We start from the raw sequence: 19656 nt of genomic DNA on the forward strand, positions 1-19656 counted from the left end.
AGCATGGCTGCGTCGGACGCGGCGTCTAGACGCAACCTACGTCCAGACCGGTAGTGACGCTTGACGCTGCGTCTAGACGCTGCAGGGAAACCGTACCTTAATAGTATTTTTTTTAATGGTTCGTGGTAAATTATATTGTTAAATTTGTATCATACTCGAGGTACATTTTTAGACGTTGTAATTTACATAAAAATATATTAAGCTATTCATACACAACATGTATAATGTATATTATGTTTATCGTATATCACAGTCAATTTTCTCCAAAAACTCAATATCACCACCTGATTAGGCAATTATTCATGTATAATTAAAGTAGGCTATAGATTGTAATATGGGTAAGCAATTGATGTGTAAGCGTTGACTTGCATAAAATCTGGACATTTGCGATCAGACCATATTGCTTATGTAGTTATGTCGGATTCGTAGCCGCAAATATGGGAGGCATTAGGGGCTAAGCCCATCCCCCCCAAAAAAATAAATCAAACGCTATTTTTGCCTATGACCGGATTGTCCGGATTGTATACTCAACTGATTTATTTAAATAATTTAAAAATTCCAATAATGTGCTATTAGTTAAATTATGTTTAAGGGACCATAAGGAGTAAGGACTAATGAAGGACTAACGTCTAACTTACTAAGGACTATTTAATAGTCAATACCTATTACCTAATAAATGTTTAGTGATTCAGTGATTGTTTATGGAATTCAGCATTAGAATTTAAAATACTGTTTTATTTATTAAAAAAAATTTGAAAAATGAACATTTAAAATAAATTAAATACCTACCAATCTACCATAATATTGATGGCTCACAATAAATTATATTATACAAATTATTAATTATATGCCATATGCGCATTATTAGGTACAATTATTAATTATTTGAATTTCCATATAAAATAACATGTAAGTATGATAAGTTTTACTAAAAACGTTGCACTTTTAAGAGATGTTTTTCTGTATTTATTACTTATTAGATAGGTACATTGTATACTTATTAGAATAGGTACTTAACATTTATTGTGATAAAATATAAAAATCAACAAAGTTTTTCAAAAAGAAACATTGTATTTTAATCAATAATTGTATAAAATACATTTTGTATACATTTTGTTTAAAATATTATTTTCTTACACACTATAAAATATTAATTGTTTAGAATCAAATAAAAACAGCAGTCATAGTCAAATAGGTCAAGAATTATGTTAAGGTTACACTAATTTTCAAACAAAAATTAATGTATTGAAAATACTATCTACTTAACAATAGCACCAAATAAATTCTACTGGATTGGTTACAGTATAAATTACTTACATGGAATATTAATTGCATTTTCAGTCCTCAGCTATACAAATTGAACATTTTATACATTTTTAATTGTAAAATAATTTTCAAAATTTTTGATTTTATATATATTGTATATTTTTCAATTGCTATTGTAACAATGTATGAGGAACCTTGTATTATATTATCAATTTTTTTTACCTGATGAAAAAAATGTTATTGACATTTTAATTTTTTTTTATTTATAAAGGGTAAGAGAACGTCCATTGACACTACTTCCAATTTATAAACTTTGGGGGGAGGGGGAAGTTGTCGTAGTATAATACTAAATATAGATCAAGTGGCGATTTGCGCCTTAGACGACGTAGAGGGTAGTTAGGTAATGTGACTATGTGAGAGAGGAGAGTTAAGTATGATGGGGCAGTGTGATTAAAGGAGCTGTTATGAAATTTGCTATAGTGATAGGAAAAAGTGTGGGTAGGGCAAGGGCATTGCTGGTATGTTAAGTCATAATAATGTAATGACTAATGATGTAGGGGCTGCCGCGTAATTTTCGAGAAAATTTTATGAGAATGCTTTTACTATGAGAACTAATAATAACTGGAAAACACTTCTTAGTACTTAGTAAAATTAAAGTAGGAAAAGTATATTTTATGAAAATATTTTACAAGATTATTCTTAGGAATTCAAAATGTATGAAAATATAAATCAGGGAAATAGTATTTGGTTAAACAATACACCATGACAAAATGTGCAAGAATTCAAAATCAGAAAACTAATTGCATAGGATAATATTAGTAATATAACACAGGAAAGTAATATTCATGTACTTACCTGTGTAGGTACTAGGTACTTGTATATTTTGTTTGTCTTTGTTATCTTATCAACTTATCTGAGGCATCGTTGGAATAACAAAAATATCCAACCTTAAAAATAGAACTAGATTTTGGAAAAACAAATTAATTTGATTTTCTATTCATCACTTTACTTTTAATTTTTCTTGTCTATATTGGGTCATTTTTTTTAGATTTATTATTGTAGCTTAATTTTGTGATTTATAAATGCACATTGAGTGCTTATCATGATCATTGCCGCCAGCCGGTGATCAGGCAAGTGGCAAGTCGCGAGTATATTAGGCACCACTATATTGGCGGGCAGTTGAAAATCTCGGAGGAAAAAAACTACTTTCAAATACTAGTGCTATTATCGTAGTAGTAATTTACTGCAGTGGCAGACGCCAGACAGCAGTACAACCACTGTCCTGAGGTCCTCCTACATCGTCATTTACGATATTTGGACATTTACCCTCCTTAAACTTCAGTGGTACTGGACTTCCCTCTGGGACAGAGACATTTCTCACCTGAATCAATATACATTTTTTACACATAAAAAGAGGTTCTTTGGTTTTACCAGAAAAATACAATCATCATATCGGCATCTATTGACTATCATAATAATTCACGTTATTATTGAAGCTAAACAGATGAGCAACTCAAGTGTATCAATAAACATTTTAAATAATAGAGTAGGTGCTTTTCGTTATAATTTAGGTAAAGACGACAAGTTAAAAAAGTTATGAGAAAGTTTTTCAAATGATATTTAAAATTTTTTAATTTCTTTGAGCTATACCAGAATAAAAAAATATTATTTACCATTGAAACCGTTGAAAAATGTAATGCTATCATAACTGTGTTTTTAATTTTAAAACAGTTTTTGTACTTCTAACAATGTACCTAAGGGCTATAGCAGTATTGTCCAGTGTCCATCAATGTGCTAACTAATATAAAAAATACATTTATTACATACACTACAAACTATTTAATTGGGCACATGAAAGTGATTTCAGAGAGGCAGAATCTTTAAAAAACGATCTTTATGATACAACTTGGAACCTCGGTGAAAATGAAGTGGCCAGCTTTGCAGTCCCTACAATTCATTATTGTTGTACATAGGAATGCATTAGTAAAATAGTTAGTAATGTTTTTTATACACACAATATCATCTTAAAAATATTGTTTTCACTACGCTCAACGACTACTGTCTTACATTCTCCACTTTATTCTCAGTAAAAACCTAAAATATATATATTTAATAAATAACAATAAAATAGTTTGTATTATTTTTTGAAATAATGAATAATTTAAGATGATTATTAGTTAGGGGTAGCAGTTTTTGTACTTACCTAATAGAATGATTACACCAATTATACTTTATAATATTATTTATATTGCAAGATAAAAAAAGGCCCTGTTGATCCCTATCGACTATTTGTTTATTACATAGAAGAGTTTCTATGGGCAGAAGTAATATTATTCAGAATACTGCACAAAACCATTCCCAACTGGTTTGGTTTTTGATTAGCAAAAAATAAAAGTTGACATATGTATGAGGAAGCTTGTATACAATTTTCATTATATTATTATTGTTAACATTAAATAATTGATTTACTTAATATTAACAGTACAAAATACATAAAAACATTACATTTTCAATTTTACTTTTTAGCAATTAAGTTAATGTTAATAACTATAAAATAAAGTATCCGAGTTACCAAAAATTCAAATTTATTTAGAGTGGAAATCTGATTGTACAGGTGCAAATATAAAATTCTAAACAATCAATAAAACATTTTAATTGTTGTTGTAGTATATTGGAATAAGATTACACTCTTTATGTATTAACAAAAATCAATAAATCATACGTATTTTTAATAGAAGATGAGTAAACAATTTTTATCGAAAATAAATATCTACTTTACTTTTAACTACATGGATTTGAGGTAATACATATTTTTTACATGGACATTTCATACCACCAACAAAGTCAAAAGAACCAACTCTTAAATTGCAATTTGGACAACTCAATTTACCCTTTTGCCAATCATCCTGAAACAGATAAAAGAATTTTTAGTGAACATTTATTTTGGTAACCATATAAATAGTTATGGAATTGTAATAATATATTAATACCTATCACAATTTTCATGAAAAAAAAAAATTATCCAACAAAATTAATTTAAAAATAAAGTTTAACTACTAAGTAGCACTAAAGTTAACTAACATACTTCTTTTACATACATTTTACTGATACTTTGTATAGGATATCGAAATATTGATTCTTTATTTGATAATAATAGACCATACACGTCAACAGGTCGGATTATAGTATTACACTGTGATACTTTAAACTGAAGTATGATAGGTTAATATTATTTAGAACTCTACTTAATAGTATTTATTTGTAAATCTCATATTACCTATTTAAATTGTAGTTTTAAATGATTTTAATTAGAAGTTGAAGAATAGACATATGTAAATTAGATATGAAGTGTATTTTGAGAAGGAATGTTGCATTAAAGTATTGATTGAAGTAGAGGGACTAGTAATAAAGAAGCTAGGAGTCATATAAATTATCTCCGCAATTGAGGTGAGAGAAAACATAAAATTGTAACAATAGTTGATATCTCAGTACAAGTCTCTACTCTCTACAACAAAACCTATAAAAATTTGATAATTGATGTATTACTTCAATTGTTGTTAGTACAATTAATTGATTTGATGAACTTACTTCTTCGACAGCTGCATTTATCCATTCAGGTAAAGTAGTAGATGATATATACCAATTATTTTCCATTACGTTATCGTTACAACTATATGTAACTCTAGCTGTATTTTGAATTTGCTTTTCGTGGCAATCAAGAATCGATGAACTCTCACTTGATACTAATTCAAATCGACATTTTTGACATTTAATACTAATATTAGTCATTTTAACTAAATACAAAAATTGATGAGAAATAAATTAAGATAAAATATTATTCATTTACAAAATAAATAGTTTCTTTCAATGTATATTGATGTACTTGCTATTTAAATCTAACAAACAGTTTTTTTGTTTTAGCAAAATTAAAAATCTGAAAAATGTGACAATTTTATAATAAGTATTAAAAAGTAGAACCTATATCATAAGTGTATCAATAGCCGTGGTTTGAAGTCAGATAACAAAAATAATAGCAATTGATAATGTGATAAGGCCACATGAGATTATATCTTATTGTTACCACAGTGGTAACTATAACGGTTTTATAATTGAACCTTGGTTTATTTTGTCGAAAGTTCGTGGTTGGCATAATATTATAATGGATATCATTAAAATATCATAGTTCTATCAAATATTATTAACATTCCATTCTACTATTCTAGTGCAATTACTGTTTATAGTGAATATTTAATGGCCTTATCTTTAGAAAATTGAAGGTAGTTTAGTCTCGAGATATTTTTGTAAGCCTATATTTACGGACAATCATTTTTATTGGAAAGTGTTCATTTTTGTTCGTGACGTGACAGTTTTAAATAATATTAAACCAAGTTTAGTTACAAATCAGAGAATTGAAATCTTCGAGGATGTAAGTTAATTATTTGCAATGCATCCCGTACGAAGACGTAAGAAACGACCCAACTATGGTGTACGTATGGTAGAAGTTAATAGAGGCAAAAATGGATTTGGATTTACTATTTCTGGGCAGCAGCCATGCATACTTAGTTGCATTGTTCCTGGTAGTCCTGCCGATGAGGCTGGTCTTAGAGCAGGCGACTATTTGGTAGCTGTCAGCAACCATAATGTTAGTAAACTATTACATGATGATGTAGTACAATTAATCGGTGGATGTCAATCTGCTTTACGATTACAAATAGCTGAGAATTATTATTCTGACAGCTCTGATGAAGAATTTAAAAATGAATTAGGAAGACAACGTCCAAAATATCCACACAAATCTAGGCCAGCCTTAACTCCTATCAATGTAAATAAAATGAGAAATGATGATGCAGATTATGGAATGGAGTTTGCTCATATATCAAAACCTTGCAATCGAAATAATAACAATTGTTCAATATATGATAAAGAAGCAGTAACCATTTATAATTTTCAAATAGTTGTGAGGTATTTAGGTTCAATTGAAATGCCATGTATACCTGCTGGATCTCGGCTACAAGTTAGTAATTTTAAATCTACTAATTATTTCTGTTTAAGATATTATTAACTAATTGATAGTTACAATTCATAATTTGAAAAGCAAAGATTTTTCATAGTTTCTATTTTAAAATTTAACTGAGAAAAATATAATTCTAAGTATAAGTAGGTATCGTATCTACCAAAACGCTTGTCAAGTCAGTGATCGGCATGTAAATCTTCTTGGTTTTTAATTTTTAGAAATGTATTAACTATATGTCATATGTGTGCATTTTATTGCTATTTGATTAAACCAAAATTGTGCTTTAAAGACATTTTTAATCGCAAATTAATTTATTGAGAAGATAATAGAATATAGTAGGTTGAATATTATTGGTTTGAATTTAAATCTTGAAGTTTTCAAAATTCAGACTTTTTTCATTTCAATTAGGTACCATACTTACTTGATGTATATGAAGAAAGTAAAAATAATGTAGGTACTTACCTATTACTTGAATTTTTTAATTAATAATGTATGTTTAAATAGTTTATTTGTAATAATTCATAAAAATATTTTGTATCTATATGATATTTATCTTAATCTAATATTATTTTTATCATTTTTGCGTTAATTTTAATTGTTGATTTCCTATATATTGTTTATAATATGTATAAAAAAAAATAATCAAGCCTGTGTAGTGTGTAACTTACAGATAACACATTCTAATAATTACTATTCAAACTTATATACGTATATATTACTTATATATCTATAATATGTTTAACCTACTCTCTGTATTAGATAGAGTTATTATGTTGTTAAATAACTTATAATTGTTTTAATTTCTTTTAAATTAGGTTGTAAAAAGCTGTATTAAACGTTTGAAAGCAGAAAAACGTTCTCATGCTGCTGTTTTGATGACAGGATATGGATCCAGTCTTTGCTTACAAAATAATGCAGGAGTAACTTTAGCTGTTTATCCGGGTAGTCGTGTCATGTTTTGTGCTGCCAGTTCTGACCAAAATAGCAAATACTTTGGTGTTGTCACTATATCATCTATAGATGATGAGCCATCCAATTCGTGTCATGTATTTGCTATAGACCCAGTATCACATGATGACCATTGTGCACAAGCTAATAGTTTTAAAATCACATGTGTCAGAGATTCGACTGGTGTATGCACTCAATTCCCTCCAAACTGTGATAACGTTGTTATTGCTATCGAAAAGTATTATAAAAATGATGCTAATCGTATGTCGGTTGTTGGAAATTCACCACACCCAAGTCATGATAGCACGACAACCACAACAAGCAATAGTGATTCAGGCATTGGATATAAGGATTACTGTAGTATGCAGACAGATAGAATATTAATGGTTGATGTACAGAATCAATGTTTACACATACAACAAGTAATTATTATTTATTTGTTTAGCTTAATAAATTATAATTATTATATATTTTTTGTAAGGTTGGTGAAATGGCTACACATTGTGTAGATTGTTCAGATTCAATTACTCCTAAGGATAATGTAGTTGAACGAGGAGCTAGAAGTCGTTCACCACTAAGTACTAGCTCAGTTGATCTTGTATTTAGTCAATTAGGACCTGATTATACTATATTAAGCAGATCTCCTGGGCCCCGTAGATCAAAAAGTGAGAGTAGTGTACAATATGAAAATAATTCATGTGAAGGAATGAGTTTGGGAAGCAGTTATCGAAGTCAAGAAATATTATTATCAGATGTCAAAACAAAATCAAATACAGAATTTGAATGTTCACGATATCCCCTTGTTACTCAAAGTTTGGAAGACTTTAAAACTAATGACGAGGATTGTATTGTTAACATATGGGGAAGCTTACAAAATGTTAAAGAAGGAACTGAAGATTTCATTCCAGAAACAGATGGATTTTATGTAAGTTGATATTTTAATTAGTTAGTAACAATTTTTATTTCTTATACTTGATAGCTGTAGATATAGAACTGTAGAAGTATCTATATTTGATGATAAAAGTAAATAGATTTTGCGATAAGTTATGTTAATCAATGTTATCTTTGGGTTTACAATAATATATTTCATTTCACACTGTTAATGTTTCTGTTAATTGAAGCAAAACTTTCAATTAAAATCAATTAAATTTTTAGTTTATTTGAGACACAGACCTTATACTATTGGACAAGCAATGTGTGTATGGGAACGTAACAACACTTTATTCGAGACACAGACCTTATACTATTGGACAAGCAATGTGTGTATGGGAACGTAACAACACAGTAGGTGCTCGTTCCTTGCTTGTTTACTGAATATGATAGTACATATTTGGTCAATAGTTCCAAATATTCAAAGCGTGGACATTCTACATAAAAATAAGAATTTAGAATATTAAAGTTCATTGTTCTGGTTCAAAATAATGTATAGAACTTTAATATAGAATTAATATATATAACACATGTTTATTAACATATATAGATCCTTGATCTGGTGGAAGCTTATTTAATTTTGGATTTTTGTTATGCAATAGGTCTTCCAATACTTGATTAGTTGATTCATCCAAGTTATCTAGATCTTTTTCATTGCTTAGTGTAATATTTTGTTTCTAACATATAGATTATTGTATTTTGTTGTCGAGAGTGCCTAATCACTGCTAGATGTTTGTACACTACTCACAATACTGTTGTCTTACACAGTTTTTGTTTTGTAGTATAAGGTCTGTGATTCAAGATTAAAAACATGTTTGGTTAATATAAATTTCACAATTCAAGCTACATTAAATAATGAGATTGTGAACTTCTATGTATAATATTTATAAATTATATTTATTATATTAATATTTATAAATTATATAATATAAATATTTGGGACCCTTAATTGTGACAGAATCTCTAATGATAGAAATGGTTTAACCTAAATTCCTGTAATTTGTTGCCTTTACTGAAACTACATTGTCCTCCATATGATTACGAGCCCATCTGTAAAGTTTTAAATTTATCCAGTCTTGCTGATCTTAGACACATCACAAATATTTCATTTATTACAAAGCTGTTATCTAACTTAATTGACTGCCCTTCTCTCCTTCATCAATTAAATTTTAGAGTTCCACCATGTCTTACTAGATGCAGTTCTTCATTTTTTATTTCATTTTATTCTTCTAATTATTTACTAAACTATCCTATTAATTGTCTTAAGAGTATTGGCAATGAAGTCCCTATTTTTAATTATCCTACAAATTCATCAACTGGGTCTTTACTAACATCAATTATGAACATTATTACCTTTTCTTATAATTATATAATTTTTTATCTTTAAGTTATTGTAAATATTTATTTTATATTTTACATTACTTTGGGCTCTAGCATGTATATTATAAAAAAAATAAAAATATTATCATTTTATTATATCTATTATAAATAGTAATTAAGTTAGATATAAGATCTTGTGGGGCGCCCCCACACAAACCTGTTCAGTGAAGCACATTATCTCTTTGAAAGAATGAATAAAAATAAAAATAAAAATAATTTCATTATGGCTTGTAAAAGTTATTAATACTTATTATAGTATAATAACAATGATGTTGATTAAAATAGTTATTGTAATAAAATAAAAATTATAAATTATATTTTTATATAATAAAAACAAGTATTACTAAATATCATAATAATACATTTTTATCATGAAAATTCAGCAATGTGTTTTTATAGTTTATGTTGTTGATAGTTGAAAATATAAATTAGTTAATGTTACACTTCTTATTAAATGTTTACAACATTTAATATTATGATTTATGAAGTTTTTAATAACGGTTTCCCAAAACATAATATTACATGTTCTTGAGTTGAGTTCATTAGTATTCATTATATGTAATTCTAATTACAATTTTAAATGTGATGATAGGTAGGTTACTATATGACGTCACTTGAATATCCGTGACATGTGTCTGTCATACATAATTGAAAATCAAAATAATATATGAGTATGTGAACTATGTGAAAATGTTAAGTTTAGTGTGACATACAGGTATCATATTCTTAGAAGATGTATTTCATTAAATATTTTTAGTTCATTTATGTTTTATAACAAAGGAAATGCTTCCTTTTCGTAAAATTAGTTGTATTACATTCTCCAACAGTCCTTTTGTGCGTGTTCTTAGGCGAACAAATTCTTTTGAAAACAAAACCACGGTACATATAACAACATTTGTATTATATTTTAACTCTAAATATTTTTACTGATTACATTTTAATTGTGGTAATTATTGTTTAAATAGCACACCAATTAAATTTTATCAATTTGTAAGGATTTTCTCTAGAATTTTATCATTTCATAATGAGCCATTATTGTAAATTATTTGTAATACTTGTATAATATCTATAGTTATCTTAAGTTATCTATTTATTATATGTACAATTTAAAATATTTATATAGTTACAAAATTATTCTAAATTATTTTAAATTTATTTATCTAGGCCAGTGTTTTTAAATTTTTTGTTACTCAATGCCCTCTTTAGGTTTTCAAAAATCTCACTGACACCTGTCAATTTTTTTTAAATAATGACTTAGTTATATCAGGGATGTACACAATATAATATTAAATTTATTTAAGTTTTTGGCCATACATACTTAAATTTGCATATTGGTTTTTTTTTTTTCTTTAAGCTTCGGCAACTGAGGCCATTAGCTGTTGGTTGTGGGACTATAGGGGTTATGGAATATGTGTGTGTTTGTTTGCCAGAATTTCTAGTGGGCACCCGTCGGTTCCTGGCATGCCCGGGTGGGGGATGGCGGCCACTCTAGCATATTGTCTAGTAACTATATAGGTACTTTTATTTTTTACCTAAATCTTATACATTTATAGTTGGATGTAAATATCTACTAAAAATATAAATTATACAAACATAATTTATTGCCATATAATATTATATAATATATATGCCACCACAAACTTCCTATGAACCGCTTACCACAGGGGTTGGCAATAGGCACTAGGCAGCCACGGGTTAGATCAGCTAGTGAAGGGGAAATAACTGGACCGCCAAATATATTTTTCTTTAATGCTGCTTTTCCGCACATTATGAAATATAGATATTTGTTCTATTTTTTGTGATATATTTGGAGATTACGATAGCGTTTATCTCTGCTTACAATAATAGTCACGGTCACAAAACACTGTACATTGTACCTACTGCTTGTACAAAAATAAGTACATTAATTATTAACTAATATTTAAGTTTTTTTCTGGCTTAGAAGGTTAATGACAAACCCTCAGTTTTTAGTTAAAATATTTTTTTGTTATTACTTATTTTGAATTATTGTTTATACTTAATTCTACCTTTATAATTACACAATCAATATATATTTTGTATAAAAGAGCTTTGCCCGTAAAATATATCAATTAATTTGTACCATAATTTTAAAATTAAGTTAAATTATTTGTTTTCTTCTACACTGTTATAAATTGTAATGTTATCTATAAGTCATAAACTATAAAAATATAGTTGACAGGAGAATAGCCTCTTAAAGTAAAATTCCCCACAATATTGTAAATCACCCTAATTCACATTAAGAATCACTGATCTAAAGGTATACAAAATTAAAAAAATTATAGATTGAAATTTAATCTGAAGTTCAAATGATAATTATTTTTTTCATTAGTGAATTATATTAATTTTTCCATTTTTATATTTCAGAATAATTCAAAAACCAGTCAAGCTCAAGATTGGACGTTAACATTTGAGAGAGTTTTGCAAGATCCGATAACTTCTCAAAACTTTGCAGTAAGTGACATTTTATATATATTTATTATTATTAAAATGTTACTTAATACAAATTCTGCTTTTCTTATGGTGACAAATGTTTAAAAAATTGGGAATATTGTGAGGAACTTAGTAATATTTTTGTATTTTTTCCCGTCATTTTGCTGACATCATTATTATGTTTTTTGAAAGTTTTTGAAAGTTTGGTTTGGGTTAAATAAAAAAAAAATTTCTAGTCAAGTTTCTACAATTTGTACATACTATTGCCGGATTGCATGAACAATTTATTAATTTAACGGTCCAATAAAATTTAATGGACCAATTGTGGGCCACTAAATCATGTTTAATGGACCATTACTCATTAGCTCATTATTGATTCGTTAAATGTTTAGTAATTCTTCATGCAACCCGGCATATATATTTTAAATATTTTATTGCAAATTGTGAATTTGTGGGTGCCCATCAAAACGTATTCAGTAGGGCACATAATCTTTTTGAAGAGTAAAAAAAATAATACCCTTATTATATGTAAAAAATACAAAATTTAAAATATTATTTATTAATATATTACCTTTGTTTGATTATTTAAATAGGAGTTTCTAAAAAAAGAATTCAGTGCAGAGAATTTGTACTTTTGGACCGCATGTGAACGATACCATTCAACTATAGACCAAGAGTTACGATGTGCAATTGCTCGAGATATATATGCTAAACATTTAGCATGTGATGCTATTGAACCAGTTAATGTGGATTCAAAAGCTTCAAATCTTACAATCGAACAAATTGAAGAAGCTGACCCTAATCTCTTTTTACAGGCATGTTTGCTCTTATTTTGTGATTTGGATAATATAATAAGAAAGTTCAATAAATAATGTGTAAAATATATTTTAGGCACAAAAACAAGTGTTCAATTTAATGAAGTTTGATAGCTATCCCCGTTTTGTCAAGTCTGATCTTTATAAAATGTGTTTAGTGGAACAGATAGCTGATCATTTACCATTTAGTGAACAAGACACAACTATTTTTAAATCTTTAGAACGTTCTAGCAAAAAGGTATATTAATTTTTGTGTTAAGTTATACAGTTATTGCAATTCAGTTAACAAATATTAATCTTTTGATTTTGATTTCTTAGGTTAGTGATATTGAAGAAACAAATAATACAAGTACTATTGAATGCCATGTTAACACTGGAAGTCGTCGAAAATCATTATTATCTTGGAGACGTCAATCTACTGTGCAGCCTCCATTAACATCTGGTTTGTGTCGAGTGACACTTCCCGATCAATCATCAACGGTTTTACACGTAACCCCAGATATAACTGTTCAAGTTCTTATTCAGAGATTATTTGATAAACGTGGTTATCCTTATAAACACTTCAAAGTAAAAATTCAATCCAACAATGAACAGGTATGATTTATTTTTAAATGATATGTTTACAGTTAAAATAAATCATTTTAATGTATTACAAATACAACTTTATACTCAATATTGGTTTTTCTTAAAACTGATTTTTGAACCAAGACTGTTAAAAAAACTAAATTCTCCTAGCATATCTTAAAGTGTATTTGTTATTATTATTTACTAACAAATTTATGTTCGATAAATTACTAATTATTGGTGGTTTTATTGGATATCAGTTTTTTATGTTAGTACCAATTCATAGTTTTTGACAAAAATATTATTTTTAAATGTATCTGTTATACCTAACTTATAGGCCTCTCCCTATTTAAAAAAGTAAAAATGTGTTTTTATATTTTTAACTAATATATTTTAAAAAGCTTAGCTTAATCATCACTATGCAGCACCAAATAATAATTTTTTTTTAAACGTTAATCATTAATAAAATATATTATAAAACAGTATCGTTTAAATTCAATATTCTTATTTTATAGATAATTGATTTAAATAGCAGTTCATGTGTTCTGGATGGTTTAGATGTTAAAGTTGAACCTAGAATATGGTTTAGATTAGATCTTCCTGACAGAAAAACCATAAATGTTGATTGTAAAATAGATTCAACAATTGGACAAGAGATAAGTCCCATATTGTCTTCATACGGTTATAAAACTGAACTGGTAACACTGTGTTCTGTGAGTATTGGTAATATCTTGAAATATATTTTAAAACCTATACTTATAACAATTTGTTATTTCAGATAAGTGAAAATGAAGTTATTGATCTAGATATGGATGTTTCACTAGTAGAAAGTCGTCGAATTCAAGTTTTGACTCGCAGTAGTACAACATCGTTTGCTCAAAATATTACACTAAGAAATGGACAAGATCCGGATAACTTGGATGAATTAACTAATCAAGTATTTGAAGACCTATTGCAAAACAAAAATCCAGAATTGAATAAACTCCCATCAGATCAAGGATCTATAAAAGTTAGTAAACATATGGTATGGTTTGATGTAATTGACTTCCAGAACAATGAACTTTAATATTCTAAATTCTTATTTTTATATTGAATGTCTCGCCCTAAATATTTGGAACTATTGATCCAATACTACCACCTTAAATTAAAATTAATTAAATAATATGTTCTTTTCATTTGCAACCGCAAAAACACTAAAAATCCTTTTTTCAAATTTATTTTCCTGATTATTTTTGGTTTTTTAAAATTTTGAAGATTTTAGTTCGTTAAAGTATAATATGAAAAAAATCCTTGAAAAAAATTTGCATTTGAACCTTTAAGTACTTTTATATAGTTATTGATTAACCTTGTACAAATATTTTATTAAGATTTTGTTGAATTAAAATGTATATTGGTTCCAATGATGAATATTAAATATATTACGTTTTTTTACCTGATATAAGGAATGACCTTATCCCATTTCTTAAGGCAACTGTACTAGACAAATAATTATAATAAATTAAAAAAAAAATTGTTTACTGTGTATAAATGATACATCTTATTGAACATATAAATAATTATATCTATATTTTTGTTGTGCAAAAAAATACACCAATAATAACACAAAGCTGATGCCCAAAAAAAATTTATTTAGTTATTTCAAAAATTAAAATTGTATTAATGTTAGATGAATAAATATAACATTTTCACTCATAATTGTATGCTTTAATTTATTTTAGTCTGAAGAATGGGGATCAGAACAGTCTTCTAGTTTGATAAGTAGATTTTTAAGAAGAGATTCAATATTTCATGAAAAACAACGAGTAAGGATATTATGATTACTATTTATCATGCTTAATTATAACATCAACTTTTTTTTAGAAAATAAAAAAGACTTGTAAATCACAATTTGTAATACATGATCAACAAATCAATAGTAGTGAAAAAAAACAAACACTGAGTAAACTTCCACCACTTATTGCTAAATTAAAACCAATTACAAAAATACAAAACGACAAACAATCTGAAAGTGATGGTAATTATTTGATCTTTATTATTAATAGCTTAACAATGATAATATAATGTTAAGTAGGTTCTTCAATTTTAAATTGATTTAATGTTTATTTGCTATTTTAAAAAACAAAGAATTATGACATTTTTTGTGATTAACTGGGAAAACAATGGGTAATTTGGTATTCTACCAGTGGCGGCTTGTGCTATGTGGTACACGGGCACGTGCGCCATCTACAAAATCAAAAGATGGGAGCAAAATGTATATTCTATTAAAATTCAGTAGGTGATTATTCCGCTATGAAATAGTTGGTTTATTATTTAAAAATATTATAGAAAAAAAAAATGTTATCAAATACTTGCATCCAATACGGACGTATATCATACGAGCATTGAGCGGCGAGCTGAAATTCATTGTGCCCTGTGGCCGGATCAATGGTGCTAGATTAACCCCCACTTTTCAAAACAAATTAATACGGCGTTGCCGGACACCATCCAGATTGTGCCCGCATTCTATTTTTATTACGATTTACGAGATTTTGTTGGTCTAATCATCTACTGACTAACTGTATATTTATTATTTATTTTTAAACCATAATTTTATTTTTATAATTATTTGTTGTGAAAGACATATTTTAAAAGGTTTTATTTAAAAAAAAAAAGAATTTTATATTATTAAAAAAATCAACAGTAATTGGTGTTAAGTTCAAAATTGTAATAGTGGGAAATGAAGGAAATATTTATGCCTCACCTTCAATGAACTTCATGAGCCGCCACTGTATTCTACTGTTATAATGTTACGTTCTATTTAAATAATATACTGTATACTAAAAATGTTTTTTTTTTTTTCGTCAAAGAATTAATTAAACACTGACTAGGATTGAATGAAATTCTGCATACTTTTCTTCTAATTATTAATTCAGTCATTTCATGAATTATTTGTTTTAATACCTTCCCTTTCTAAAATATTTGTATTGGTTCCAAATACTTATTATCATACAGGTACCCAATATTTGAGCCAACAAGATATTCAACAGAGAGTATGGTACTGTAAATAATATATTGGTTTAGTCATATAATGTGCTTACCATTGGCCACTAATGCTATACATTTCTTCTTTAAAGTAGTTTTTACTGATAAATACTATTGTTTAGTTCTAATGACTTCACAAATTATTAAATATTTTAGTATAGTAAATGATACATTTTATGAACATAGTTCATATTTTTAAATAATTTGAGTATGTTTATACATCTTTCCAGGGGAAACTCATTACTATTTTACTGTTATTGTTATATTAAGTTTAAAAAAGAATGGGTGCTATGGTATCAACTATATTGGAGAGAATAAATTATAAATTCTAGTATGATTTTTGTTGTACATACAAGACTTCTTATGATAAATTAGCAGACATTTTCGATATTAAAATGTAACCTTTGTTCTTAATGTTTTTTAAAGATCGATATTAATTAACGTGTTTCATCACAGAAAAAAATGATTATCTTAGATGATGTTCTATTGATAATACATTTTATAATATACTTTGAATAATATTTAATATTTATGTATCAACTTTTAGCTTTATATGAGGGCTTAAAGCGAGCTCAAAGAAGTAGATTAGAAGATCAACGAGGTACAGAGATAAACTTTGAAATGCCAGACTTTTTAAAGGTATTTACATTTTGACTATATATGTTTTTATTTTATCATTAAATATGAATAATAATTTTTTTTGGATATTTAGAATAAAGAAAATAATACTACAGATACCAACAAAAAACACCGTAAATCAATCAGGTTAACTGAACGTAATGGTGGAAACAGGGAGTCAACTCGTTTTTATAAATCGCTGCAGATTGATGGTGAATTTAAACGGCCAAATCCCATACCTGACGATCGTACCAAGTTTACTAGACATCTTCCACCTCCTTTACCGCCTAAACCCAAGAACTTAACTAATGAACATCAAATAAAAAAAAAAGTTGACACTAAAATAAAAAAGCCTGTGTACGTAGATCAACCAACAAGTAGTTTTGTTTAAGTGTATTAAAGTAGTTACATATTAAGTTTGCTAATATTAATGTTAATTAACATAAAGAAAATGTATTTTACATACATATTAAGAGTATTTTTAAATGTATTTTTTTTACATTCAGTATTATTATGGAGTGGGTATTTATATTATGTATATCATATATTTTTATATTTTTACTAAGTGGTTATGTATAAACGATTTTAAATAATAAGTATCTATATCTTTATTCATGATTTATTTTTACATTTGATGCTTATAATTCATTATGCATCTGGAAGTACAATTTTAGATTTTGCTTCATCTGGCTGAGCTTCTAAGGCAGTTTCTGTCTCAGCTTCAATATTTAATATATTTGTTACTGTAGCTGGTTCTTTTGGAGGCATCCAATCGGGAATAATTTTTCCGTGTATCCGCCACATTCCATATTGATTTACAATGTGTTTTTCAAATACTACATATTCTAAGACGTCTTTAGCAACCACATCACTACCAAAAATTAAGCGTCCAAAACGGTCAAAAACTGATAATGTCTAAAAAATAAAAAAATAAGTATTATTAAGCCTGTTGGTTTGTAATTAATACATTTAAATGATGACTTGACATATTTAAATATATACCTGTTTTGTGTGAAAGCGTACAGTTAACTGTGCAAATAAATTGTCTTGAGTTATAATATCTGTTACTCTGGCATGAACTACACGAGGTGGTTCAATTGATTTTATGAATGACCAACGTAATGTTTTATTGTCTATATTGTGCAGCATTTCCTTTAATACAAACAATATGTTATAAGTTTGGAAACTACAATTTGTTCTCTACTTACCACATAGGCTTTTTCTGTAACGTATTGAAGAAGGTTTTGCTTGTCTTTGCTAAAAAATATTGAAAACATTCAAATTTGATATGAATTTTAATCATAATATATATATATATGTCTTTGATAAAATAGTAGGTACAAACTTGACCATAGTTGTGTGGGCTTTAAGATAAATATCTTGTGCTTTTGTTATAAATTCAGGATATAATTCAAATTCTTCCTCATTCTGTCTTATTTTACGAATGGCTTGCCAAGTTTCTTTTTTCTTTTTCAATAATTCAATTTTTTGTTTAGCACCCTAAATAAAATAATAAATATGTTATTACGGTGTTATTAACGTGAAGCATTTGAGACTTAACTGCTGTACTGATTGGTGAAATTTTTCCATCTCCTTCTGGTGGAACATAAGGTTCAATGATAGAACCAGTATTGTTAATAAATGTGGTACGCTCAATCCACGGTCTTGTAGGTTGTATACCTTTTTCTTTGTATCTGGTACGTAACCTTTCTGGGCTGTAATCCTCAGAATCTAATTTTTCATTTTCATAATCAGGTAATTCCACTTTTAAAACCTATATAACACAATAATAGATTATAAGTTTGTTGTTTTTTGTATTTCAACTGCATAGAACATGTACAATTTGGTATAGTAAAAATGTGAATAGAAATGTAAATCATAACAGAAAATAGTCATTACTATTTTTATCAAACTTACTAGTAAGATATGAGATAAAAAAAACTTAAATCTTGATTTTAAAATCTTGTTTACATAACAATATATAATTTATAATTACTTTTTGGCTTCTCAACTTTTTGAACTCCGGTTTGTAATGCTTGTTACTTCTACATCGTATTTGACCCACACAACCAATTGTTAACATATTTTGTACATTACAGTTCAAATGCTGGAGCTAAAAAGATTAATTTAAACACATTTTTAATAAAAATGGTTGTAGCAGTAATAAAACGTTAAATAAAATAATTTCAACCTTGTTGAGTCCAGTATAGACTGTATGGACGCTCCTAAACATAGTAATTATTATCGTAGTAGCAGACTCGACTAAATATTAATTTATAATTTATGAATACAAAGAAAATGTAGTAATTGAATTTTAAATGAATTCTATATTTCTATAATGAATTTGATATTTTGATCATCATCGTTCATCAAACAATTACGGCTTCAAGTCCCGGTCTCATGGATCACCATTCACCATCTCAAAAAATTAAAATTTAAAACACCATTTATCACTTATGAGGTTATCACTTATCACACAGTTTGGTTACAGCTGGTTACTGGTTATTCTGTGATTACAGTTTGGATTGATTCTATCTTCAACCGTGGTCACAGCAAGAATAAATAGTAAAATTAGGGGACATTGCGGAACTAAGGTCTTTCAGGACAAATTTTTGTGGAAAAAATCTCTCGGAACCACGATTAAAGATA

The 19656-nt window shown here is 27.5% G+C and overlaps 3 protein-coding genes across 4 annotated transcripts; 1 reads left to right on the top strand and 2 right to left on the bottom strand.

Moving 5' to 3' along the window:
- Window positions 1-3834: 3834 nt before the first annotated feature.
- LOC111032600 (E3 ubiquitin-protein ligase RNF180-like) lies at window positions 3835-5288 on the bottom strand. Its single transcript, XM_022312988.1, has 2 exons — window positions 4855-5288; window positions 3835-4172 (listed from the first exon to the last, which is right to left on the bottom strand). The coding sequence occupies exons 1-2, from the start codon at window positions 5053-5055 to the stop codon at window positions 4020-4022; spliced, it is 354 nt and encodes a 117-aa protein (XP_022168680.1). The 5' UTR covers window positions 5056-5288; the 3' UTR covers window positions 3835-4019.
- Window positions 5289-5447: 159 nt separating this feature from the next.
- Window positions 5448-17497, top strand: LOC111032598 (regulator of G-protein signaling loco). Of its 2 annotated transcripts, none has more exons than XM_022312985.1 (13): window positions 5448-6280; window positions 7096-7650; window positions 7710-8153; window positions 11924-12010; window positions 12583-12804; window positions 12881-13042; window positions 13123-13398; window positions 13884-14081; window positions 14147-14392; window positions 15087-15170; window positions 15229-15382; window positions 16937-17028; window positions 17102-17497. In XM_022312985.1, the coding sequence occupies exons 1-13, from the start codon at window positions 5711-5713 to the stop codon at window positions 17396-17398; spliced, it is 3387 nt and encodes a 1128-aa protein (XP_022168677.1). In that variant the 5' UTR covers window positions 5448-5710; the 3' UTR covers window positions 17399-17497. The 2 variants fall into 2 exon arrangements, with proteins under 2 accessions (XP_022168677.1, XP_022168678.1); XM_022312986.1 differs by having other exon boundaries at window positions 5449-6280; window positions 14147-14377.
- Window positions 17498-17590: 93 nt separating this feature from the next.
- LOC111032599 (probable 39S ribosomal protein L45, mitochondrial) lies at window positions 17591-19448 on the bottom strand. Its single transcript, XM_022312987.1, has 7 exons — window positions 19199-19448; window positions 19004-19120; window positions 18569-18781; window positions 18353-18507; window positions 18216-18264; window positions 18010-18159; window positions 17591-17922 (listed from the first exon to the last, which is right to left on the bottom strand). The coding sequence occupies exons 1-7, from the start codon at window positions 19238-19240 to the stop codon at window positions 17656-17658; spliced, it is 993 nt and encodes a 330-aa protein (XP_022168679.1). The 5' UTR covers window positions 19241-19448; the 3' UTR covers window positions 17591-17655.
- Between the last annotated feature and the right edge of the window lie 208 nt (window positions 19449-19656).

Source organism: Myzus persicae, unplaced genomic scaffold (assembly GCF_001856785.1).
Source record: "Myzus persicae strain clone G006 unplaced genomic scaffold, MPER_G0061.0, whole genome shotgun sequence".
Taxonomy (NCBI): Eukaryota; Metazoa; Arthropoda; class Insecta; order Hemiptera; family Aphididae; genus Myzus; species Myzus persicae.